This window comes from Leucoraja erinacea, chromosome 36 (genome assembly GCF_028641065.1).
Source record: "Leucoraja erinacea ecotype New England chromosome 36, Leri_hhj_1, whole genome shotgun sequence".
Taxonomy (NCBI): domain Eukaryota; kingdom Metazoa; phylum Chordata; class Chondrichthyes; order Rajiformes; family Rajidae; genus Leucoraja; species Leucoraja erinaceus.
In genome coordinates this window covers 13,943,054-13,970,157 of record NC_073412.1, presented here as the reverse complement: position 1 = coordinate 13,970,157, position 27,104 = coordinate 13,943,054, and the positions used below count along the sequence as shown (strand labels likewise).

The window sequence follows — 27,104 nt, the reverse complement described above, 5'->3', positions numbered from 1 at the left end:
ATTAGTGTCAAGGGTTATGGGGAGAAGGCAGGAGAATGGAGTTGAGAGGAAAGATAGATTAGTCATGATTGAATGGCAGAGTAGACTTGATGGGCCAAATGGCCTAATTCTGCTCCTATGACTTATGAACATTAAGGATCAGCCTTTCAATGCAAAGATGCAATGTATTTTTTCAACCAGAATGTAACGAATCAAGGAATTATCTGCCAAAGGTTGTAATGGAATCTGCTGTTGAATATATTCAAGGCCAAGATTGGAACTCGTGAAGGATAGAAGCTATCACCAACCCAGTAACTTCCACAACAACCTTAACTACACCTACCAACCTGTCTCTTGCAAGGATGCCATCCCTTGCTTAGTTTTCTCTCACCGCCGCACCTGTTCTCCATCCTCACCCCTTTCTGTTGCTGCAGATTCTGCTTTCTCCGTAACTCCTTGGTTCACTCACCCCTCCCTCTCCCCAGACACCACCTCCCACAACAGCAGGAAGTGAACATCTATCCCTACACCTTCTCTGCCACACCCATTCAAGGATCTCCAACAGTTAACAATGGCCTGTTTCCTTTATCTTCATTACTCTTTTGCATATCTTTCATTCATTGTTCTTTATCTCTCTACATCACCGTCTATATCTCTCCTTTCCCTTATCCCTAACCAGTCTGAAGAAGGGTCTCAACCCGAAACATTACCCATTCCTTTTCTTCTTGCGAATGGTATGTTAGCTTTCATTGCAAAAGGATTTGAGTATAGGAGCAGAGAGGTTCTACTGCTGCAGTTGTACAGGGTCTTGGTGAGACCACACCTGGAGTATTGCGTACAGTTTTGGTCTCCAAATCTGAGGAAGGACATTATTGCCATAGAGGGAGTGCAGAGACGGTTCACCAGACTGATTCCTGGGATGTCAGGACTGTATTATGAAGAAAGACTGGATAGACTTGGTTTATACTCTCTAGAATTTAGAAGATTGAGAGGGGATCTTATAGAAACTTACAAAATTCTTAAGGGGTTGGACAGGCTAGATGCAGGAAGATTGTTCCCGATGTTGGGGAAGTCCAGGACAAGGGGTCACAGCTTAAGGATAAAGGGGAAATCCTTTAAAACCGAGATGAGAAGAACTTTTTTCACACAGAGAGTGGTGAATCTCTGGAACTCTCTGCCACAGAGGGTAGTTGAGGCCACTTCATTGGCTATATTTAAGAGGGAGTTAGATGTGGCCCTTGTGGCTAAGGGGATCAGGGGGTATGGAGAGAAGGCAGGTACGGGATACTGAGTTGGATGATCAGCCATGATCATATTGAATGGCGGTGCAGGCTCGAAGGGCCGAATGGCCTACTCCTGCACCTAATTTCTATGTTTCTATGTTTCTATGTTTCAGAGATGCTGCCTGTCCCGCTGAGTTACTCCAGCTTTTAGTGTCTCTCCAACAGCACTTCCATGTGAAAGAGATTTACATGCAGCTCTTGCAAAATTGTCTATTTCATTTGGTGCTGTCGATGTTGCTTCCTCTACATTGGTGAGACCAGTGTAGACCTGGGGCCGTTTCCCCAAACACATGCACTCTGTTTGCCTGTACCAACTGGAGAGCTTGGTTGCTTGCCACCTTCTTGTTCCCACATTGACATGTTTGTCCTCGGCACCTTCCACTGCCAGAGGGAGACCCCTGAAAAAATACCATCTCGTATTCTGGTTGTGTGGGCTATAACTCAACACAATCACTGAATTCTCCAATTTCAGATAACCTACACTTCTCTCGACCCATCCCCCCCCCCCCCCCCCCCCCCCCCCCCCCCCACCCCCCCCCCCCACCCCCAACCCCTGTGCACATCTTTCTTTCTGCTCTCCCTGCCTCTGTCACCCAGTTCCTTTCCCCATTTCTACCCCCTCCACCCACACATCACCCTCCCATTACTACCTTGCATCCCCCATTTCTTGACCCATCTCCCCTTCTCCTGCTGGTCTACGTTTCACTCCATGACTTCCTCATCAGATTCCACCATTTGCGCCCCTTTGTCCTCCACTTTTCACCTCCATACTTGGTTATTATCTCCTCCCTTCTCAACCCCAAGTGAGTCGTCTGCCAATCAGCCCCATCTCACCTGGATCTACCTATGTCCCAGTTCTTGCCCCCACCCCGTCCCCTCAGCTCCCTCTACCAGTTCTCTCCATCAATCTGAAGACGGTCCCTGACCCAAAATTGTCTTGTGTCCATTTCCCTCCCCAAATGCTGCCTGGCCTGTTGCGTTCATTGGGCTGTTTGTTTCTTGAAAGTATGGATGCTCTTTCCATCTGCCATAGGGGATGGTGGAATTGGGTACCATTATTACATTTAAAAGGCATTTATACAGGAAGTTTAAAAAAAAAGCAAAGCAGAGAAGTATATGATCAGAGTGCAGGCAAAAGCAATGAGTGTAGATGGGCATAAAGGTGAACATGGACATGATGGGCTGAACGTCCCATTACTCCGACTCTTAAGCTAGTGTAGAAGGTTTACTAATGCTTTGGTGTTGAGATTTAAGATAACTTGGGCAGGTGGAGGGATGACATTGGAAATAACATCAAAAAATATGAAAAAGGATCGAAAGTCCCTGTGAAGTGCAACACAAAAATGAGCCCATTGGCCCACATTGATATTAATCCAGCCCCTAACATATTTTATTCTTCCTAAATTCCCATCTCTCCAGATACCCCAGATTCTACCATTCATCATCACAATGGCAGTGCTGGCTCGAAGGGCCGAATGGCCTCCTCCTGCGCCTATTTTCTACGTTTCATTAGGGCAATTTAAAGTGCCCAGTTAATTGATACGGTGAATTGAATGGCCGAAAGCTGGCTTCTCGGACAACTAATGTTGTTCCCTGATTCAAAAGGGGTGACGGATAATTCTGGAAACTACAGACCAGTGAGACTGGCATCATTGTTGGAAGTTGTTGAGAGAAGATTCAGGGGGTCAGGATATACATTGGTTTGTAAAGGCAGAGACTGATTAGGAGGAGTCCCCATGGTCTTGTGCAGGAGAAATAATTTCTCACTAAATGTAATTGACTGCTAATATAGAGGGTAGAATGGTCGACATATTTCCATGAACTTCAGCAAGGCGTTTAACCAGGTATTGTAGGATGCCTCGACGTTCTGTGCCAAAGGGTTCTGAGACGTATCAGCCAACTGGATCCAACATTGGCTTGGTTACAGGTGGCAGAGGATCTTGCTGATGGATGATTTCCTGACTGGAAGTTTGTAACAAGTGGTGTAACCACAGTGATTGATGCAGGGACAGCTGTCTCTAATATATATAAATGGCATTGGATGTGAATGTAGATGGTATGATTAGTACATTTGCCAAAGGCAACAATTTGAGAAGTTGTAGAGAAGGTTGTTTAATGGTACCATGGGACATTGATTAGCTGGAAAGGGGCAGAGCAGTAGTAGGATATTTTAATTCAGTCAAGTGTGATGTAATACACTTTGGGAAGTCAAATACTGGTAAACGGCAGGGACCTGAGCAACGTTGTTGTACTGGTGGTCCTTGGGATGCAAGTCCAAAGCTTGCTGAAAATGGTGACACAAGTGGATAGAACGGTGCAGAAGGCATTTGGTGTGCTTGCCTTCATAGGGCAAGTCATTGAGTCGAAGAAATGGGATGTGATGATGCAGCTGAAGAAAACATTGGTTAGACTGTACAGAGTTGTGTGTGCAGTTCTGGTTACCGCAGGAAGGATGAGTTAGCAATACAGCGAGTGCAGGAGTTCACCAGGATCTTGCTTGGAATAGTGAAGGCCATTGAATCCCCCACAGAAGGCTATGGAGGCCAAGCCAATGGATATTTTAAAAGTAGAGATAGATAGATAGATTCTTGATTAGTACGGGTGTCAGGGGTTATGGGGAGAAGGCAGGAGAATGTAGTTAGAAGGGAGAGATAGATCAGCCATGATTTGAATGGCGGTGGACTCGATGGGCCAAATGACCTAATTCTGCTCCTATCACTTATGACCCTATGATCAGCAATTATCTTGATTCCCTTGCAACTTCCAGTGTTACTTCCAAGTGTTTAACACAGAGGAGCGCTGGTTCATTATCTGAGGGAGGGCTGTGGGTGATAAGCAGGGTGGGCTTCTTAATGCCATGAGCCTTCATGAAGTCAGTAATCATAGTGTCTCAAAGGCAGTCTGATGGAGGAGTTTGATAGAGTGTATCATTCTTATCAGTCTATTGCAAGATTTCTCTGAGGAAGTGTTCACCTACTCTAGACACCATTTCCCAGGTGTTTGTGAGCATGTTGCAAGGTCAGCTGGGTCAACTCAAGCATTTGAAAGACCTGAACACAATTTTGGTTCTAGTGCCAGACTGGCAGGATGTCACACCTGCCCTTTTAGGTGAATATATATGATCTCACAACCTTAAATTTAAAAAGGGGAGGGTTCTTCCCACCTATTTAGGACATTATTTATCGTTAACAATACCAAAACAGGCAACATACATCAGCTCAATTGTCTGTGTTATAACATAACTACTCTTCAAAATGTTTCCTTGGTTGTAAGCCTTCTTAGGGACATATTGAGGTATACATATAACCACATTTTTGTTTTGAACTGTTTTAATCTAGAATATATCTAGTACAGAGAGTATTTCTGGAAAGACAAGACCTGTATTTGGTGCGCTTCTGAAATAAAATGAATCTGCTTTATCCAAAGGTCCTTTATTATAATGAACTGAATGCGGTGTGGGAGCCACTCCTGGAGCAAGTGGTCCCAGGAGAACAAAGATGGAGTCTAAATCTGCAGGTAATACGATACGATAGAACTTTATTCACCCCAGAGGGAAATTGGTCTGCCAACACAACATTACACACAACACACAACAAGGTACACGAAAACCTGGAAAAAAAAAAGACAGGCGACTGTTGTCTGTCTGCCGTGAGCACAGCACCTTCACCAGAACAAATGAACAAACAAACAAACGCAGGCAGGCAGAGGATCTTTAGATTGTATGGCGGTGATAATGTCCGTACCATTTCATCAGGATAAGCTTTGTTGCACAAACTAGTATCTTGTCAACCTAATGCACGGTACCTTGTATGTCATTTTAACAAGACGGGTTTGAAAGTTTGAAAGCTTGAAATAGAACCTAAAAAACCCTAAATTATGATGTGCTAACGTTGAAGTTAGCCCGAAATGTACGTGATCATTGTGGGGCATTTTATTATGGGCACATCTTATTAATGTGGGCAGCACAACCTAATCCAGTGGTATATCAGTCTGAAGAAGGGTTTTGACACAAAGTGTTACCTATTTCCTTCGCTCCATAGGTGCTGCTGCACCCGTTCAGTTTCTCCTGCACTTTTGTCTACCTTATATTTTTTCCAGTATGTTTATTTCATACTACTTCTGTCCTGTTTAAAAACACCACTGTTTTGTTGTATTGAAACCCCCACAAGTACATCGACTTACCTTTTTCTCTTCTGGTATTTTTTAAATTGAATTTATTGCTCTGATCCTTCAGATTTAAGTTTTTATGCCAGTTTATAACCAAGAATCTCGGTTCCTCAAAGTTTAGATTATAATGGATTTAATTTTAAATTAATCAGAGCTGAGTTATTACTGAGGGAGACAGCTGATGCATTGTAGGATGCATTGATTCTAATTTTTTAGTTTAATTTAGAGATACAGTGCGGAAACAGGCCCCTTCGGCCCACCGAGTATGCGCCGACCAGCAATTCCCGCACATTAACACACAAGGGACAATTTAAAATGTTACAAGCCAATTAACCTACAAACCTGTACGTCTTTGGAGTGTGGGAGGAAAAATAAAGCTCACGGGGAAAACCTACGCAGGCCACGGGGAGAGCATACCAACACCGTACAGACAATATCCGTAGTCAGGATCGAACCCGCAACTCTAGCGCTGCACCACCATGCCTACTTCCTGGTTTTATAAGTAAACTTTGGGATGACTTTTTCTTAAAGTATAATTCCAAACTTCATGTGTTTTATTGGATTATTTGTGTCTATTTCTGTTTCTTGGTTAGATGAAGACCAACACGAGAGCAGACAAAGCTCTCATTCCGGGTGACGACTTCCTTCCCATCCCTGATCCACAGACTACCATTACCATTTCTTCAAAGGATGTGCTGAATATCACAGTGTCCAAATGCTGCATGAACGTTATGAACATCTTGGCCAAGGTGAAATAATGTGGTTAAAACACAACTATTATATGTGTTTTTTTTAGCATTGTAACACTGTTTAGCTATAACAAATCAAACTCCGAGAAAGTTTGCATCTCTCAATGTTTGTACATAGTGCAGTCTGAAAAAAGTATCCCGCTTCACAATATGATCCACAATATCAATATAGAGAGACACGAGGAACTGCAGTTGCGTTTGGATGGGCAAGGGCTGATTAGGGATAGTCAGCATGCTTTTGTACGTGGGAGGTCGTGTCTCACAAATCTGATTGACTTTTTTGAAGACGTGACCAAAAAGGTTGAAGAGGGCAGAGCTGTAGATGTTGTGTACATGAACTTCATAAGGCATTCAACAAGGTTTTGTGTGGTAGGCTGTTCTGGAAGGTTAGATTGCATGAGATCCAAGGAGAGATAGCTGAATGGATAGCAAATTGGCTCCATGGAAGGAAGCAGAGGGTGATGGTGGAAGGTTGCTTCTCAGATTGGAGGCCTGTGACTAGTGGTGTGCCTCAGGGTTCGGTGCTGGGCCCGTTACTGTTTGTCAACTACATCAATGATTTGGATGAGAACCGACGGCAAAATTAGCAAGTTTGCTAATGATACAAATGTTAGTGGTTTTGCAGATAGTGAAGATGGTTGTGAACGATTGCAGCAGGATCTGGATCGATTGGCCAGGTGGGCAATGGTTGATGGAATTTAATAGAGAAAAGTGTGAGGTGTTGCATTTTGAGACGTCGAACAAGGGCAGGACCTACACAGTGAACGGTAGGCCTCTGGGCAGTGTTGTAGAGCAGAGGGATCTAGCAGTACAGGTGCATGGTTCCTTGAAGATTGCGTCAACAAGGATGATCAGCCATGAATGGCGGTACTGGCCCGAAGGGCTGAATGGCTTACTCCTGCACCTATTGTCGATTGAGTCGCAGATAGATAAGGTGGTCAAAAAGGTTTTTGGCACTTTGGCCTTCATCACTCACAGTATTAAGTATGGAAGATGGGAGGTCATGTTGCAGTCGTATAATACTTTGGTGAGACCGTATTTAGAATATTGTGTTCAGTTCTGGGCACCATGTTATAAGAAAGATATTGTCAAACTTGAAAGGGTTCAGAAATGATTTACGAGGTTGTTGCCAGGACTAGAGGGTGTGAGCTATAGGGAGAGGTTCAATAGGCTGGGTCTCTATTCCATGGAGCGCAGGAGGATGAGGGGAGATCTTATATACAAAATCATGAGAGGAATAGATCAGGTAGATGCACAGTCTTTTGCCTAGTGTAGGGGAATCGAGGACCAGAGGACAAAGGTTCAAGGTGAAGGGGAAAAGATTTAATAGGAATTTGAGGGGCAACCTTTTCATGCAATGGTGGGTGTATGGAACAAGCTGCCAGAGGAGGTAGTTGAGGCTGGGACTATCCCATTGTTTAAGAAACAATTAGACATGACCATGGATAGGTCAGGTTTGGAAGGATATAGACCAAGCGCAGGCAAGTGGGACTAGTGTAACTGGGACATTGTTGGCCAGTGTGGGCGAGTTGGGCCGAAGAGCCTGTTTCCGCACTGTATCACTCTATGACTGTATGACAGGTGCATGGATAGAAAAGGCTTAAAGAGATAGGGGCCAAACCCAGACAGGAGGGACTTGTCTAGATCGGGCATCTTAGTCAGCATGGGCAAGTTGGGTTGAAGGGTCTTTTTCAATGCCATATGACCATGATTATAATTTATAATGGGAAACAATGAAATGACAAAACAGTTAAATGAGTTATTTGGTTAGAGTCATAGAGTGATGCAGTGCGGAAACAGACCCTTCGGCCCAACTAGCCCACACCGGCCAACAATGTCCCAGCTACATTAGTCCCACTTGCCTGCGCTTGGTTCATATCCCTCCAAACCTGTCCTACCCATGTACCTGTCTAAGTGTTTCTTAAACGATGGGAAATATAGACCAGTTAGCCTTACATCAGTAGGGAGGAAGATGCTTGAGTTGATTATTAAAGATGTTATATGTTTTTGCAGTGCATTTGGAAAGCAGTGATGGGATCAGTCAAAGTCAGCATGGATTTATGAAGGGGAAATCATGCTTGACTAATCTTTTTGGTAATTTCTTTGAGGATAGATGTTGAGGATGGAATTTGAGCCAGTGGATGTGGTGTATCTGGAATTTCAAAAAGCCTTTTGGCAAGGTCCCACACAAGAGATTAGTGTGCAAAATAAGAGCACAGGGTTTTGGGGTTAGGGTATTGACATTGGTAGACAGGAAGCAAAGAGTAGGAATTAAAGGGTCCTTTTCAGAATGGCAGGCAGTGACAAGTGGCGTGCCGCACGGCTTGGTGCTGGGACCACAGTTGTTTACAATATATATTAACGATTTAGATGAGGGAATTAAATGTAACATCTATAAATTTGCAGATGACACAAAGTTGGGTGGCAGTGTGAGCTGTGAGGAGGATGCATTGAGGCTGCAGGGTGACTTGGATTGGTTGGGTGAGTGGGCAGAACTTGGCAGATGCAGTATAATGTGGATAAATGTGAAGTTATTCACTTTGGTGGTAAAAACAGGAAGGCAGATTATTATTTGAATGACGTCAGATTAGGGGAAGGGGAGGTGCAACGAGACCTGGGTGTGCTTGTAAATAAATCACTGAAAGTAAGCATGCAGATAAAGCAGGCAGTGAAGAAAGCTAATGGCATGTTGGCCTTCATTGCAAGAGGATTTGAGTTTAGGAGCAAGGAGGTCCTACTGAAATTGTACACAGCCCTGGTGAAACCACACTCGGAGTATTGTGTGCAATTTTGGTCTCCTAATTTGATGAAAGACATTATTGCTATTGAGGGAGTGCAGCTTAGGTTCACCAGGTAATTTCCGGGATGGCGGGACTGACATATGATGAAATAATGGGTTGACTGGGCTTGTATTCACTGGAATTTAGAATGATGAGAGAGGATCTTATAGAAACATATAAAATTCTTAAAGGATTGGACAGGGTAGATGCAGGAAAAATATTCCCGGTGTTGGGGGTGTCCAGAACCAGCAGTCACAGTTTAATAATAAGGGGTAGGACTGAGATGAGGAAAAACCTTTTCACCCAGAGAGTTGTGAATCTGTGGAATTCTCTGCCACAGAAGGCAGTGGAGGACAATTCACTGGATGTTTTCAAGACAGAGTTAGACATAGCTCTTAGGGCTAATGGAATCAAGGGATATGGGAAGAAAGCCGGAATGGGGTACTGATTTTGGATGATCAGCCATGATCATATTGTATGATGGTGCTGGCTCGAAGGGTCGAGTGGCATACTTCTGCACCTAGTTTTTATGTTTCTGTGAGATTTTACTTATATATAGACAAAAGATTTTGAATAGATTTTGAATTGAAATTTCAACTTATTTTGTGAGACAGTGCTGGGTCAGATGTAGAATACAGCATGCCGCAGTCGTCCCGGATTCTAACGCTTCAACAGCACCTTAGCCGCATTTATTTGATGCTGCCTGACCCGCTGAGTTACTCCGGCATTTTTTGTGTCTACCTTCGATTTAAACCAGCCTCTGCAGTTCTTTCCTCCACATGTATTTGATTGTGTTGTGTTTTGCAGCTATTATAGTGCACAACAGCAATTAAAAGATGTGCTCAATCTGTTGGCTGCTGTTTAAGTAGCAGAAATCAGTGTAGCTTTATGGACATGTTGATTTTATTGTTCAGTGGTAAACTTGCTGCGGGCAAGAACAGATTAAGCTGGAAATGATCAGTAGGTCAGGTGGCATCTGTGGGAAGAGAAGCAGAGTTAATGTTTCAGGTTGGAGACTCGGTCTGAGCCGAAAAAGAGAGAAAGATGTGTGAAGCTGTAGAGAGGGTGAGGAAGAGGAATATCTGTGCTCAGGTAAAACCACGGGGATAAGATGTATCTCTGGTAATCCGGTCAGTATCTGTTGTGGGGCAAGAACGTGGACGGAACCCAGAGAATGAAGCTGGGAAAGAATATTTCTCTCTGGCCTTTGATAAATGTTTGCATGCTTTTCCGCAGGCATTTTTGGCAGGAACCGATTCAACGTCTAACTATCTAGTGAAGGATCAGGTTCCATACACCTTCAAAAATGCCCTGGGCATTGCTCTTGATTTGCATCACTCCTCAAATCTACATGTTGTTGGTTCCACCACCGATCAGAAACTGCATCGTATGGATGTCGGGCACGTACTGGAACTGGATTATGCATTGGTGCAACCCAAAGCTGAAGGGAAGCTTTCTATGTTACAGAAGCAGGAGAGCAACCTGTATACTGTGACAGTGGGTAAGTTGGACATTGAGAGTACATAAACGCACTCAAATTGGGATTGGTAAAGGTCAGTATGGCCTTTCAAACCGTTTACACCATTTAAGACACAGGCTGGTAGAGCTGCTGCCTCACCGCGCTAGAGACCAGATTGATCCTGACCTCAAGTGCAGTCTGCACATTCTCTGGGTGCTCTGGTTCACTCCCACATTCCAATGATGTGCAGGTTTGTAGATGGGCTTCTATAAATTGTCCCTGGTATAGAAACATAGAAAATAGGTGCAGGGGTAGGCCATTCGGCCCTTCGAGCCATTCAAAATGATCATGGCTGATCATCCAAAATCAGTACCCCATTCCTGCTTTTTCCCCATATTCCTTGATGTATGTTGGTGGTGGATACGAAAGTGGGATACAATGCAGGTGATCAATGGTTGGCATTGTCGGCATGGACTCGGTGGGCTGAAGGGCCTGTTTCCTAGCTGTGCCTTCCAACCAGACAAAAACAGTTCTTATATATTAAAAAATATAGTTATTTAAAAATGTTTTAAAGGTACTTGCTCCTCCTGCAAGAGAAATTACTTCACATTTGGTCGATTAAGATCCCTCTGGATCAATCAAGTTCCGCTCTCATTCTTTGGAACTCCAACAGTGACGGCTTGGTCTCGGTGGGCTGAAGGGCCTGTTGCCGCATTGTATCTCTGAACTAAAAAAAAAATATACAGGCCTGATCTGTCCAACTTTTCCTTGCCTGATATCCCATCCAATCAAGGTAGCGGTGGAGCAAGCCTCTTGTGACTAATTCCAACATGCACATCCTTTTTTTAATGAGATCAATCATGTTCTCACCAATGCATTATATCACTGAATGGTCATACGTTACAGAAAAGCATTCCTAAATAGCTTCTAGAAGAAAATGAACGTCAAGGTCAGCCTGTTTATGATGAGCAGGATGAAGGCCTTTGTTTTTGAGCAATTCTTTTTGAACTTTCTATAATTTCAAACATTTATTTGAAAAATAGTTTTCAAGTGTTGTCAACTACTCGTTTCTCCCAACAGAAGAAGAATCATTTCCATCAACCCTGTCGCCACCCCTCCAGAATCTTGCGTTTAAATCCCAAACTTCTCACCCTCAGTCTGAAGAAGGGTCTTGACCTGAAACGTCATCCATAGCTGTTATCTATAGGTGCTGCCAGTCTTGCTTAGTTACTCCAGCATTTTGTGTCAATCTTCAATGTAAACCAGCATCTGCAGCTCCTTCCTACACAACTTCTCACTCTTCTGTACCCCAGCGGATACAAGTACAGCCTGTAAAGATTACAACAAATAACCCGCCCATTCCAGAATCAGTCCATTAACTGCTTCCAGTGTATTAACATCGTTAAATATGGAGGCAAATAATGTATTCCAGATGTGATCTCATCATTGGCGTTTACTGAATATAACCTTGCTTTATTAGTATGCAACTCTTCTCACAATGAGCGGTCATGTTTTGTTAGAATTTCCCAATGAGTGCTACACTGCAGGCCTGCACCCTGTGATGGAACGCCAAGATGCCTCCATCTCGGAGCTCTGTAATCTCTCCCATTTAGACAATGTACTTGCTTTCCTGCCAATATGCAGAATTTCATACTATTTAATTTAATTCTATTTTCCACCCTGAGAATTGTGAATCTGTGGAATTCTCTGCCACAGAAGGCAGTTGAGGCCAATTCACTGGGTGTATTCAAGAGAGAGTTAGATATATCAAGGGATATGGAGAGAAAGCAGGAACGGGGCACTGATTTTGGATGATCAGCCATGGCGATGTGGGCTTGAAGGGCAGAATGCCTACACCTGCACCTATTTTCTATGTTTATATTTGGTATTGTTTGCCAGATTTGTTGTAATTAACGGTGGCGCAGCGGTAGAGTTGCTGCATTGCAGCGCCGGAGACCCAAGAACCGATGATAATTCTGCATTAACTTGTGCAAATGTGAAGATGTTTTTCTGAAAAGTGCTAAAAGTATTTGGTTTATCTTCCTACCACAAACAGAGAGCAGTCCTGAACTACTATCTACCGCTTTGGTGACCCTCGGACTATCCTTGTTTGGACTTTGCTGGCCTTACCTTGCACTAAACGTTATTCCCTTATGTATCTGTACGCTGTATATGATTCGATTCTAATCAAGTATTGTCTTTCTGCTGACTGGTTAGCATGCAACAAAAGCTTTTCACTGTACACACGTGACAATAAACTAAACAAACACTCAACTTTATTTCCGCAGTGCCATGTAATTACACAGAAGTGGCAAACATCCCGATGGCAATGCCAGGGCGGCGTCTGTACAATGTACATTGTCCCAACAGTGAGCATTCAGTATCACTTGTGGTCCAGATAGATGCCGTGGAAGGTGATAAAAGAATTGTCATCCGATCCCCTCTCCAGGTAATGGAGCTTTTCTTCATTGATTTCTCTAACTTCAAGTAACCCTTGCATCCCCTCGCTCTCCGCCTCTCCCCATCCTAGCCACCCTACTAGTTTCAGTCTCGTTCTGTCTGTATAACTCGTTACCATCGACCCCACAGCCACCAATAGCTCCATCTTTATTTGATCATCGTTACTTTTTGCATATCTTCCATTCATTTGTCCTTAGTACTGTCCGTACCTCTCGTTTCCTCTTTCCCCGACTCAGTCTGAAGTTGGGTTTCGACCCAAAACATCACATATTCCTTTTCTCTAGAGCTGCTGCCTGACCCGTTGAGTTACTCCAACATTTTGTGTCTAACTTCAGTTTAAACTAGCATCTGTAGTTCCTTCCTACACATTTCTTCATTGTTGTTCACTTTAGCTCTCCATATCAATTACACTGCTAGTATTGTCTTCAATGCCTTACTAACCAGCGAGTTAGTTTATTTGAGATTACTGTACACACTGTGAGGTGAATTTGATGCAACATGAGAACCAGTTGCATTTTAGGAAGCTGGGACCAGGGAAGAGTCGGCGATTCTAAATGTTTGCTGTCTTGATCTGTAAAGTGAGACAGCATGGAAACAGGCCCAACTCACCCGTACCGCTCACGGAACTTCCCAAAGATATTGCTTAACTGTCTGACCCACTCAATTACTCCAGCACTTTGCTTAAAGATGTAATCAAGTCAGAGACTGGTGTAAATAATGAAATGCTCTGTTTTATTTATCATAGATCAAGAACCACTTCTCCATCTCCTTTATAGTCTATAAATTAGTTCCGTCTAGGCAGTCACTGGAGCAGATTGGTGTGGCCAGTCCGGAAGAGGAGTTCCATGTGCCTTTAGACTCGTACAGGTAGGGGATTTATTAAAGGATTTGTATATGTTGGAGTAAGGAGGTGAACCAACTGTATCAGATAGGGGATAGACAGAAAGTGCTGTAGTAACTCAGCGGGACAGGCAGCATCTCTGGAGAGAAGAAATGGGTGACGTTTTGGATCGAGACCTTTCTTCAGGCTAAATTTGGAGAATAGTGTGAAGAAGGGTCTCGACCAGAAACATCACCCATTCCTTCTCTCTAGGGCTGCTGCCTGTCCAGCTGAGTTACTCCAGCATTTTTCTGTCTATCTTCGGTATAAACCAGCATCTGCAGTTCCTTCCTACACTGATCAGGCAGGAGCACCAATCAGGGCAGGAGAGGGGATGGTTCCATTGGAACCACCACAATCAACGCAGTGTGGTCCATGATTGACTCAATTTTATGCATATGTGTCAACAATCAACTTCACCGTTCGATTTATTTTCTAAATTATTTTATCAGTGCAAGTTCACCAGGCTGGGTGGGTAGCCATTCCCGAGAGAGACCATCATCTGGATCTGTTACTTGTCAATGATCAGTAGCTAATGGAAGCACAATGCTGCAATCCTGAGCAAAAAAACTAAATGTTGGAGGAACTCGGTGGGTCAGGCAGCATTTGTGGAGGGAAATAAACAGACTACACTTTGGGTTGGGACCCTTGTTCTGACTGATGTAGTAGAAGGGAGAAAGCTGGGAAAAATAGGTCAGGGCAACGGATGGGGCAAAAGCTAGCAAGTGAAATGTGGATGATAGGTGGCAGAAGGATGCAGATAGTAACAAGGGCTTGGGATGAAATGGAGATAGAAAGGTTCCAGATAAAGAAAAAAAGAGGGGGAATGGTGTGAAGCAGCAGGACAGGATAGTGGGTGGAGGGCGAGGGGGAGGAGGTGAAAGAGGGGGAGAAAAGGAAAATAGGGTATTCCAGTAAAGAGGGATGGGGATGAACAAAAAGGGAAGGGAAAGGATTGGGTGAGAGAGGGAGGCAGTGGGAGTTAGATGAGCACAAGGGAGGGGGAAAGGGAACAAGGTGGAGAAGAGGTCGACAACAAAATGAGTAAGTCAGCAGGACAGAGAAGATCTCTGGAGAGAAGGAATGGGTGACGTTTCGGGTCGAGACCCTTTCTCTCCTACACGAGGTGGAGAAGTCGGATTGGTTTAGTTTAGTTTAGAGATACAGCGTGGAAACAGGCCCTTCGGCCCACAGGGACCACGCCGAGCAGCGATCCCCGCATATTAACACGATTATTAATACTATCCTACACGCACTAGGGACAATTTTTACATATACCAAGCCAATTAAGCTACAAACCTGTAAGTATTTGGAGTGTAGGGAGAAACAGAAGATCTCAGAGAAAACCCACACCAGTCACAGGGAGAACATACAGACAGCCCCCGTAGTCGGGTTCGAACCTGGGACTCCAGCACTGCAAGCGCTGGAAGGCAGCAACTCTTGTGATGGGAAAGTCGGCAACATGGAAATGCAAGCGATTACAGAAGCAGGAATCTTGAGCAGAGCGTCAGGTGCTGGAGGACCTTAAATGGGTCAGGCAGCATCTGTGGAGTGACTGGACAGATCCGACGAAGGGTCCCAGCCTAAAACATTGATTGCCCACTCATTCTATAGATGCTACCTGACCCGCTTGAGTTCCCACAGCACTTTGTGTTAGAATCGTGAATATAACAGATTTCTCGCTATGAGTGTAATTTGTGGTGCAGGGACAGGGTAAAAAAGTAGCTTTCTTTAATGGCTAGCATTCCATCCTGGCTGATTTTCCAAGATTTAATGCTCCTTGATGCATGCGTATCTGTGTTTTCTTCCCATCTGAAGAAGCAACTTTGCAATCAAATGACTTTGCTATGTAGCTTAACAAGCTTGCAAGCAAACAGCAAAGTGAGAGAGACTAGTTTGCGTTTATTGCATAACTTTTTAATATCCAATACCCAGGCAATGCAAAGGATCTGTAGCTTGTTTAGTCATAGAGTCTTTCAGCACTAAAACAGGCCCTTCGGCTCATGTTGCCCAAGATGCCCCATCAACACTAGTCCCACCTGCCCACTTTCAGACCTTATCCCTGTAACTTTTTCCTATCCACGTACCTGTCCAAATGGCTTTTAAATGTTGTTATTGCCTCAATTACCTCCTCTGGCAGCTCGTTACATATTCCCACCACCCTCTGTGTGAAAAAGTTGTCTCTCAGATTCCTATGAAATCTCTCCCCTCTCACCTTAAACCCATGCCCTTTGGTTCTTGGATCCTCTACTCTGGGTAGAAGGAAGTAGAAATATTTGTTTCTCTTTATGTAGGAATAAAGTGTAAGGTTGACAACCTCTGGTTCATTGTATGAAGTATTAAATGTTGTCTTCTGTTTTAGAGACCACTTGTTTTTAAAGCCAGCAGGAGAGCTGGAGAATAACTTCAAAGCATCAACAACGTACATCACATGGAAGGAAGAAATTCACAGGAGCACAGAGATTCAGTGTATCCTACAATGTCCTTCCACTGACACGGGCTATTTACCGCTCATAGTAAACACCATTGCCATTCCAGATGAGCTGAACTTCATCAGTAACCTTGGTGAAGATGAGTGGGACCCAGCCTATATCATTCATCTCCGCCCCACAGTTCTCATTCGCAACCTTCTACCATATCGTCTCACCTACATGTTGGAGGTTAGTGCACGGTGGTGCAGTGGTAGAGTTGCTGCCTTACAGCCCAAGAGAGCCGGGTTTGATCCTGATTACAGGTGCTGTCCGTATGGAGTTTGTACGTTCTCCCTGTGACAGCGTGGGATCCTCCCGGTCCTCCGGTTTCCTCCCATACTCCAAATACGTACAGGCTTGTGAGTTAATTGTAAATTATCCCTAGTGTGTGTACGATAGTGTTAGTGTGTGGGGATTGCTGGTTGGCATGGATTTGGTGGGCCGGAGGGCCTGTTTCTGTGCTGCTACTCTAAACTAAACTAAACTTCATGGAATGTAAACGCTTTCAGTTATTTGTCTTCTTACTAACATAATTTCACTGTGAATTGTGGAACAGCAAGGCACAACATTCAGCCCACAATGTTTGTGCCGAACATGATATCCAGCTGAACTGATCTTGTCTGCCTGCACATAATCCATATCCCCTCTATTCCCTGCACTTCCATGTGTCTATCTAAAAGCCTCTTAAACACCACTATTGTATCAGCCTCCACCACCACCCCGGGCAAAGCGTTCCAGGGCCCCACCACCCTCTGTGCCAAAAAACAACTTACCCCACACATATCCTTTAAACTTTTCTCATCTCACCTTATAGCTCTGCCGTCTGGTGTTGGACATTTCCACCCTGGGGAATAAGGTTCTGACTGTGTATCATTGATGTCCCTCACAATTTTGCCTATCTATGCCATTCCGATGTTCCAGAGCAAACAATTCAGGTCATAGAGTGACACAGTCACACAGTGTGGAAACAGGCCCTTCAGCCCATCTTGCCCACACCAGCCAACTAGTCCCACCTGCCTGCGCTTGGTCCATAACCCTCCAAAACTGTCTAACTGTCACTTAAACGATGGGATATATGAGATGCTGTTCCTCCAAATGGTGTTTAGCCTCACTCTGGCAATGGAGCAAACTGAGAACAGAATGGTCTGTGCAGGAATGGGAAGGAGAATTAGAGTGTTCAGCAACCGGGAGATCAGGTTGGTTCACGCGGGCTGAGTGAAGGTGTTCTGCGAAACGATCGCCCAGTCTATGTTTGGTCTCGCCGATGTATAAGAGTCCACATCTTCAACAACGGATACAGTAGATGAGGTTCCCACAACTATCTCGACTACACTTCTTCCCACCCTAATTCCTGCAAAAACTATCCATTACTCCCACATCCTCCATCTACGCCGCATCTGTGCCCAAGATGAGGTGTTCCATTCAAGAACATCATTCTTTAGGGAACAGGGGTTCACAGATGAGGCCCTCACTCGTGTATCCCCGGTACTCTACAGTTCCGCCCTTGCTCCCCCTCCCCCTAGTCGCAGAAGAGACAATCCCCCTGGTCCTTACCTTCCACCCTTCAGCCATCACATACAACATTTAATCCTCCGAAATTTCTGCCACCTCCAACGGGATCCCACCACTAGCCACATTTTCCCATCTCCACCCCTTTCCGCCTTCCACAGAGACCGTTCCCTCCGCAACTCCCTGGTTAACTCATCCCTTCGCAACCAAACCACCCCCTCCTCAGGTACCTTCAATAGACAATTCGGCCCTCTGAGCCAGCACCGCCATTAACGGTGATCATGGATGATCATCCACAATCAGTACCCCGTTCCTGCCTTCCCCCCATATCCCTTGACTCCCCTAACTTTAAGAGCTCTATCTAACTCTCTCTTGAAAGCATCCAGAGAATTGGCCTCCACTGCAGAGAATTCCACAGATTCACAGCTCGCTGGGTGAAAAGGTTTTTCCTTGTCTCCATTCTAAATGGCCAACCCCTTATTCTTAAATTGTGGCCCCTGGTTCTGGACTCCCCCAACATCGGGAACATGTTTCCTGCCTCTAACGTATCCAATCCCTTAATAATCTTATATGTTTCAATAAGATACACTCTCATCCTTCTAAATTCCTGACAGTCACGCCATCCTGGGAATTAACCTTGTGAGCCTACGCTGCACTCCCTCAATAGCTGCACTCCCTTCCTCAAATTTGGAGACCAAAACTGCACACAATACTCCAGGTGCGCTCTCACTAGAGCCCTGCACGACTGCAGAAGGATCTCTTTGCTCTGATACTCAACTCTTCTTGTTATGAAGGCCAACATGCCATTAGCTTTCTTCACTGCCTGCTGTACCTGCATGCTTACTTTCAGTGACTGATGAACAAGGACACCCAGATCTTGTTGTACTTCCCCTTTTCCTAACTTGACACCATTCAGATAATAATCTGCCTTCCTGTTCTTGCAACCAAAGTGGATAACCTCACATTTATCCCCATTAAACTGCATCTTCCAACCTGTCCAAGTCACCCTGCATTCTCATAGCATCCTCCTCACAGTTCACACTGCCATCCAACTATGTGTCATCTGCAAATTTGTTAATGTTACTTTTAATCCCTTCATCTAAATCATTAATGTATATTGTAAATAGCTGCAATCCCAGCACTGAGCCTTGCGGTACCCCACTAGTCACTGCCTGCCTGAAAGGGACCCGTTAATCACTACACTTTGTTTCCTGTCTGCCAACCAATTTTCTATCCATGTCAGTATCCTACCCCCAATACCATGTGCTGCAATTTTGCCCATTAATCTCCTATGTGGGACCTTATCAAAGGCGTTCTGAAAGTCCGGGTGCACTACATCCACTGGCTCTCCCATGTCCATTTACAATACAATACAATACAATATTTATTGTCATTTGAGCCCCAGTGAGACTCAAACGAAATTTCATTTACACAGCCATACAAACAAGACAATGTCCTACAGACATACACACAATTAAATTCACACAAACATCCATCACAGTGAACCCACTGTGATGGAAGGCAAAGTCTTTTCTCTCCCCTGCTCTCAATTTCTCTCCCGATGTCCAGCCCCAGGCGGGTGATGATAAGTCCCACGGCCATTTTAGGCCGTGCGGGGCGATTTACGGCCCCGCTCCCGGTCTGAAAGTACAAGGTTGGAACCCCCACGGGCGATGGTGAGTCCCACGGCCATGAAGCCGCGCCAGGTGATGTACTGTCCCGGTCCGGGTCGTTCCAACCCCGTGACACGGGCTGGAGAAGTCGCGTTGCGGGAGCTCCGGGAAGCGGTCTCTCCCCCCGGACCCGCGAGCTCCCGATGTCCCAGTCCACCGGACCTGCGGCTGCGTTGCTGGAGCCTCCGAGCCCCAGGAGTCGAGTCGCAGCAGCGAGTCACCACTGCTCCCCACGCTCCGAGGCCGGCCAGCCCCATGATGGTGAATAGTCCGCAGCTCCGCAGTCTCCCGAGCCCCCGGGTCGTTCAGGTTGGAGGCTGCTCCACGGTGCTAGGCCCCAACGACAACGGAGACCCGATAGGGAAAAGGTCGGGTCTCCCAGACAGGGAAGAGATTTTAAATAGTTTCCCCTTGCCCCCCCACATATACACATTTAAAAACACTATTAAAAAACACCAAACACTACATTTAACTAGACAAAAAATTAAAAGAAGACAGACAGGCTGTAGGGGCCGCTGCAACGGGTGAGTCGCGCCACCAGTTTTCCTAGTAGCAGCCTCAAAAAACTCCAGAGGATTCTCCTGCAACCACAGAAGATGCAACATCTGACGCTATTCCGCCTCGCTCGACTCTGTCCAGGGACCCTGACAGTCCTGAAGGACTGATACAGATGGGGAGAGAATGCTGGAAAAGGGGAGGGAGTGGGACAAAGCCTGACACGTGATCAGTGACTATTGCTGAGGGTCAGGGGCACATGGCAGATGGGTGGAGTAAGTCTGAGATGGGGGTGGGGAAAATGTGAGTGGAGGGATGTATTAATTGACATTGGCGAATTCAATGTTTCTGATATGACACTGAAGATAGTTAATCAGTTATGATTATAACAGGCTTGAAGGACCTGCTCCTTTTTTCTGAACTAATTTGTTTCAGAGCTCCTTGCCTCATGCTCATAATGCTACGGAATCCACATCCATTTTAATTCATTTTTGCCATACTTGAAAATATCCACATCTCAGTTATGAAACTCTTACATTCTCCTGGCTGTCTTCCAAGATGCAATGGCAACTGCCTTCATTTTTTCTGAAGTGTTTTGAACTTCCACTCACCCATCTTTTCTCGTTACAGGGGACAGCGGAATCCTACCAACTTGCCGAGGGTTGTTCAGCGGATGTACTACGCTGCAGAATCCAAGGAGAAATCATGGAACTGGGCCTCGTTAAATATCAGGGCAGAAACTGGACCAGCCGGGTTAAAATTGAAGCTGCACTGCCCGAGTTTTTCCCCGTCTGCTTCACTGCTGAAGTTGGCATGAGCATCGACTTGCTTATCCACGTCGGGAAAGTTCGTGGCCTGCTAGTTCTGTCTGTTTACAGCCCATACTGGATCATTAACAAGACCTCAAGAGTTCTGCAATATCGGGCAGAAGACATACACGTGAAGCACCCTGCAGACTTCAGCGACGTCATCCTGTTTTCCTTCAAGCGAAAAAATATTTTCAGCAAAAATAAGGCATGTACAATTCCTGTTGGTCAGTTAATTTCATGGAAACAATATATTCAATTTTACATTTCTTAAAAGGCAAAGGTATAAAGGCACGGAGAAAAGCATTTGAACATGAGCTTTATTAAGGGAGCATCTTCACTGTTTTACATGTCTTCTCAATTTTGTGTAAATGCAGATTTAGCCACCAAGGTCTTACAATACTCTCCCTATCACATACATAGTTAATGGAAGATGGTTTAAAGAACAGCAATAGGAACTTGTTATTAGGACAGCAGGTTTGCTTGGGCAGCTTACACCCCAGTAGTCTGAATATTTCACTTCTCTAACTTCATGTTGCCCTTGCTTTCCCTCTATCTCCATCCCCGCCCCCTTCTCAGTTCTCCGACCAGTCCGACTGTCCCTGATAACATTTTATCTCAGTTTGCTTTGTTGTTAATTTCTCCGAGCTAACAATGTTCTATTCTACATTTTCCTTAAGCTTCACCCCTTTTGATGTCTCGTTCTCACACCTTACATTTCCTTATCTCTGTGTCTCCCCCTCCCCTGACTCTCAGTCTGAAGAAGGGTCTCAACCCGAAACGCCAGCCATTCCTTCTCTCCAGAGATGCCACTTGTCCTGCAGAGGTACTCCAGCATTTCATGTCTATCTTCGTAACAAACCTCTGTCGGGATAGAGAAATACCCTTGCTTCTTCTTCTTGCGTATGGCGTGCACAGCCTAAAGTTGTATGACAACTTGTTCTATTTGATCTTATTTGATTGTGCACACCAGGTTGATTGCATTCGTTGAAACAGGGTGGACCACGTGAAGGTTGCAATCTTCCACCCCACCCTTGCTGTTCATGCAAGATATCCTGCAAAATGACAGTAATTGAATGATGTGTTATGGGTTTCTGAAATTACTGATTTTGGACAACCGTTTACATGCAGGAAGTTACACTGTAAGACTAAAGCATGAATATATTCATACGTTTGAGGAAACCGTGCATCATTGCACCCAAAGTGTGCATTGGGCAGCCATTGAAGTCATGACTAGTGTCAAGTCTCACAGCATGGAAATAAGATTATGGCCCACTGATCGCACGTTGACCATCCAGCACCCATTTACACATTCCCACCAACCATCCTTTGATATCCCCTCATCAACATACTGGGGCAGTTTACAGTGGCTAACTAACCTACCTACCCACACACCTTGGAGATGTGGGGGGAAACTGGGGCTCATAGGGAGGACATGCAAACTCCATATCGAGAGCATCCAAGGTCACAGTTGAACATTGGTTTTAAGGGGCTGTGAGCAAGCTCTGTTCTCTAAATTATGGAGTCATAGTGAGATACACAGCAGAAACAGGCTCTTTGGCCCACCAAGTCCACACTCAAACACCATTTACACGGATCCTACACTAGTATAAAGTTATTTTAGTCTCCCCACATTCTCATCAACTCCTCCCAGGATCTCCACTCACACTAAGGGCAATTTTCAGCAACCAATGCACACACCAACCTGCACGTCCTTCGACTGTGGGAGGAAACTGGAGCCAGGTTCCCAGTGGAGAACATGCAAACTACACACACCTTGGCCTCCAGTTTAGTTTAGTTTAGAGATATAGGCCCTTCGGCCCACTGAGTCTGCGCCGACCAGCGATCCCTGCACATTAACATTTTTTTTTTTACAAACACTAGGGACAATTTACAGTAGACAAAAGTGCTGGAGAAACTCAGCAGTTGCAGCAACATCTATGGAGCTGCTGGACCCCTTGAGTTTCTCCAGCACTTTTGTCTACCTTTGATTTTCCAGCATCTCCAGATCCTTCTTAAACAAGGGACAATTTACAATTTTACCGAAGCCAATTAACCTATAAACCTGTGTGTCTTTGGAGTGCGGGAGGAAACCAGAGCACCCAGAGAAAACCCATGCATCTAGTAGTCACTGATGCTGTGAGGCAGCAGCTCCACTGGATGTACCAGATGTGTCATTCCTCTTTCCCTTCATTTGTTTTTGACTTTCCTAAGTACAACACCTTTCTTCTGTCATGCTTTCTGTATTCTGTTTCTGCTTTTGCTTTCAATTTCACTCCGACTGTGCATTAGGAGATCCTGTGAATCAGCTCACAAGTGACTGGCTGGGTGAATCCAGGCTGGAATAGAATCAGACAGTTGTTGAAGGATTGTGATGGCTCCCATTCACTAAATACCTTGTCATTTATTCTATTGCCCTGTCACATTCTGTTCCATTCGCCCCTACACACAAGAAATTTCAGATCACAACTGCATTCCGGGTATGTGTTATTTTCCTCACAATTCCCCCTAGAATTGCATTTCCCCTTAGAAATCCACCACTCTTGTTCCTTGAACAACCCATCAATGGCAACTGCCTCTTTCTTGAGTCTAGTTAAGATAGTCAAAATCTTGTAAGCTGCTATCAAATTTCTGCTTGTCTTCTCTGGGAACAAATCTTCACGACATCTTTCCCTACTTGCACCCAAGCTTCACTGAAGGTCCTTAAACCATGTTAGCCATCAGAACGTTAAAGATCTTTTGACCTCAAATAGTGGTGGATTTAGTCCCCATCTTGATGTCAAAATATTGGGTTAAATATGATCAGCGTTGAAGGATTTGTACTGAATCTTAGTCATGCCTTGCAAGTTCTGTCACACTGAACCAAGTGTGGACGCTGAGGACCAGGGCACATAGCAATGAGGCATGAAAAGGGAGAACGGAAATAAATTATTTTCGCCATCTTTTCCCCATCTTAGTCATAGGAGTGATACAGTGTGAATACACGCCCCACTGGACCACACAGGCCAACATGTCCCATTTACACTAGTCCCTCCTGCCAGCATTTGGTCCATATCCCTCCAAATCTGTCATATCCATGTACCTGTCTAACTGTTTCTTAAACGTTGGGATAGTCCCAGTCTCAACTACCTCTTCAGGCAGCTTGTTTCATACACCCACCACCCTTTGTGTAAAAACAGTTACCCCTCAGATTCCTATTAAGTCTTTTCTGGACTGATGGCCAAATGATAAATATGAAATACACTGACATATTAAGCCACAACAAATTGAGCATGCTGACCTATGTTCAAAGAGGCATTTAAGGATTGTCAATAAAAGGTGGCTTTGCCAACAATGCCTGATCCCAGAAATTAATTAAAAGTTTGAAGATTATAGATGTTTTCAACATATTTTAATTAAAATGTATCAAATACCTTCAAGCAAAAATCACAATATTTTACCCTGTGATGTAAAAACCAACTACCTGTATATTTTTATTAGTGATCAAAACTCTCTTCAATTTTGTATCGCCTATTTCCCCATCTCGTTCATCAGAAATCATGAACATATTAATTTACAGTCAGAATATTGTGCCCTATTATCTACTGCGCTGCATATCAGATTGTAAATGATAGTAAATAAAGCATATGAGGTTGGTGAGAATTTGGATTAAACTTCCTTGGATTTGGACCATGTAATAACCGTTCAATTCTGAAAATACATCCGAGTTATTTATTGAGGGGTTGGTAAAATGCATCTTTCTTTTCACTAACAGATTCAGCTCTGCGTATCCACCAGTAGCTGGTCTAATGGTTTTTCATTAGACACTGTGGGAAGTTATGGATGTGTGAAGTGTCCTGCAAAGAATAAGGAATATCTGGTGAGTGTTCAGAGTCACATTGTAGTTTGAATTCATTTAGATTGCCGGTTCTGCACGAGTGTACGGTTAAAATAGATTTGCAGTGTCAATACCAAGTTATTATAATAATAAACTTTATTACACTCAAGGTCCAGACAAGGGGCAACATTACATTAAAAATGCATTGCATATTAAATATCATAAAATACATATAAAATCTTGGTATATCAATTAAAAACATCATAATTTATATATTTTTTAAAACACAATACATAAGTTAAAAATCCAGATTAAAAGATGATCAATATCCTACAACGAGACAACGATACCAGCGTCTCCACAGCTGGGATTCGTAGCGTGTAGTGCTAACCCTTATGTTTGACAAGGCCACAATAAGCACATTTTTAGAGTCATTCATCCTGCAAATGAATTTATACATGTGATGTCTTAGGATAGCTTCTAAAGTACTGACTCCTGCAGCCACAAACATATTACTGGCACTACACCATCTAGGTTGTCTTAGCAGTGTTCTCATGGCATCGTTATATGCCACCTTTAGTCTCTGCACACTTGTCTTACCATAGTTCAACCACAGGTGCGTAGTGTAGAATGGTGTGCAGTATGCTCTAAATAGCAACATCTTCACCACATCTGCACACGCACCAAATTTACGCAAGAGAATATTCGCCTGTACATACAGCATGCGTCGTTGCCTATAAATATCCTCATCTGTCATTTGTTCTGTAATAATATGCCCTAGATGTTTTACCTTATTACAGACACTAAGATTATTGTCAGACGATTTAAAATCAGGATATTTTAGACATTTATCCTCTTTGGTTCTACAGATCATAACAGCACTCTTACTAGCATTATATTTAATGTCATGTTCCACACCATACACAGAACATATAGTAAGGAGCTGCTGGAGACCAGCGTTAGATGGACTAAAGACCACAAGATGATCTGCATACATAATATGGTTCACTAAAATATTACCAATCACGCACCCAGTGTTACAGGCTTTCAATTGTTTAGACAGATCATCAATATATAGATTAAAAAGGACTGGGGACAAAATTCCCCCTTGTCTAACACCATTGCTAACCCCAAATGGGGCTGAGACCCTACTGCCCCATTTTATTTGCATCGTCTGGTGGGCATACCAGTAGGCCAGAATTCTAACAATGTATTCAGGCACCCCTCTTTGACTCATTTTACCAAACATCTTTCTGTGATTAACACGGTCAAAGGCTTTGGAAGCATCAATAAAGCACAAAAGGATTGAAGAGTTTTTGCCTCTATGTTTACAATCTCCTTTAGGGCATATATGCATGTCAGTGCCATGTTTAGCTTTAAAGCCAAACTGGTTAACTGAGTTAACAAATATTATAGTTGTATTTCTATATAAGTTATAGTTTGTATTTCTCCATTTTTCGCTTGATTGATTTGTTGTAAAGACTGCGTGCTCTATTTAGTTCCATCATGGAGCAAGAGACTTGTATAGCACAAATGTAAGCCCTTCAGCCCAGCCCTTCATGCCGACCAAGGGGATCAACTAAACTAGTGCCATTTGCCTGCCTTCTAAACCCCTCCCATGTACCTGTCCAAATGTCTTTAAAACACTGTAATTATCCCTGCCTCGAACACTGGCAAGGCATTCCATATACCCGCCACCCTCTTTTTTAGATTCCCTTTAAATTTATCCCCCTCTCATCTTAACTCGATGCTTTCTAGTTGACTGCATTGCCCTGTGGGTAAAAACGACTGACCATTCAGCTTCTGTGCCCTTCATGGTTTTGTAAATCTCTAAGTTCACCCATCAGCATCCTTCACTCCAAGAAAAACAGGCCCAGTCTCTCCAGCCTCTCCTTGTAACTCACAACATCCAGTCCCAGTAACATCCGTGTAAATCCTTTGTGCATCCTTTCCAGCTTAGTCGCAACTTTCCACGAGCATGGCAACTTACACTGCAGGTGTGCTCTCACCTTTACTCAGTGCCATGCACTACCCTCACCACTCTTGCTCCCCCTCAACATCTCTGTACTACAACACTTACCAAGGCAACTGTAGGTTGTGTCCTGGTTCAACGATCCACAAAGCTTCACTTTGAACTTGGTTTGGTTTCCCAGTTGACTTTGATCCTGTTGTAACCTTAGACAACCTTCTTCATCAATATCATTCACAAACTTACAGATTTACATTTGTATCCAGTAAACTAATATAGTTGATAATCAAATCCTGTGGTCACAGGCATCCAATTCCTGAACATCACCCTCTACCTCCAATCACTGCTAATTTTATGCTTATCTTATTGTGTACTTGCTTTGGATCCTATGTAATCTAACCTTCTAGACCAGACTACCATGAAGGACCTTGTCAAAGACCTTGGTCAAGCCACTTGTACAGAAAAAGACACAGTGTCATTGAGTCTTACAGCATAGAAACAGGCCCTTCGGCCCCTTGCCCACACTGACTAACATGTCCCATCTATACTTGTCCCACCTGCCTGCATTTGGCACATATCCATCTAAACCTCGTCCAAGCCATGTTCC

The 27,104-nt window shown here is 44.1% G+C and overlaps 1 protein-coding gene across 3 annotated transcripts in view; it reads left to right on the top strand.

The window, feature by feature from the left end:
• vps13c (vacuolar protein sorting 13 homolog C) overlaps positions 1-27,104 on the top strand; it is a 296,935-nt gene that overhangs the window by 188,114 nt on the left and 81,717 nt on the right. For all 3 annotated transcript variants that reach the window (XM_055662746.1, XM_055662745.1, XM_055662747.1), the window contains 8 exons: positions 4,689-4,778; positions 6,023-6,178; positions 10,195-10,459; positions 12,706-12,866; positions 13,623-13,744; positions 16,120-16,417; positions 20,536-20,919; positions 24,466-24,570. In XM_055662746.1, the coding sequence (XP_055518721.1) occupies positions 4,689-4,778; positions 6,023-6,178; positions 10,195-10,459; positions 12,706-12,866; positions 13,623-13,744; positions 16,120-16,417; positions 20,536-20,919; positions 24,466-24,570 (1,581 nt within the window). The remainder of the gene's footprint in view (positions 1-4,688; positions 4,779-6,022; positions 6,179-10,194; positions 10,460-12,705; positions 12,867-13,622; positions 13,745-16,119; positions 16,418-20,535; positions 20,920-24,465; positions 24,571-27,104) is intronic.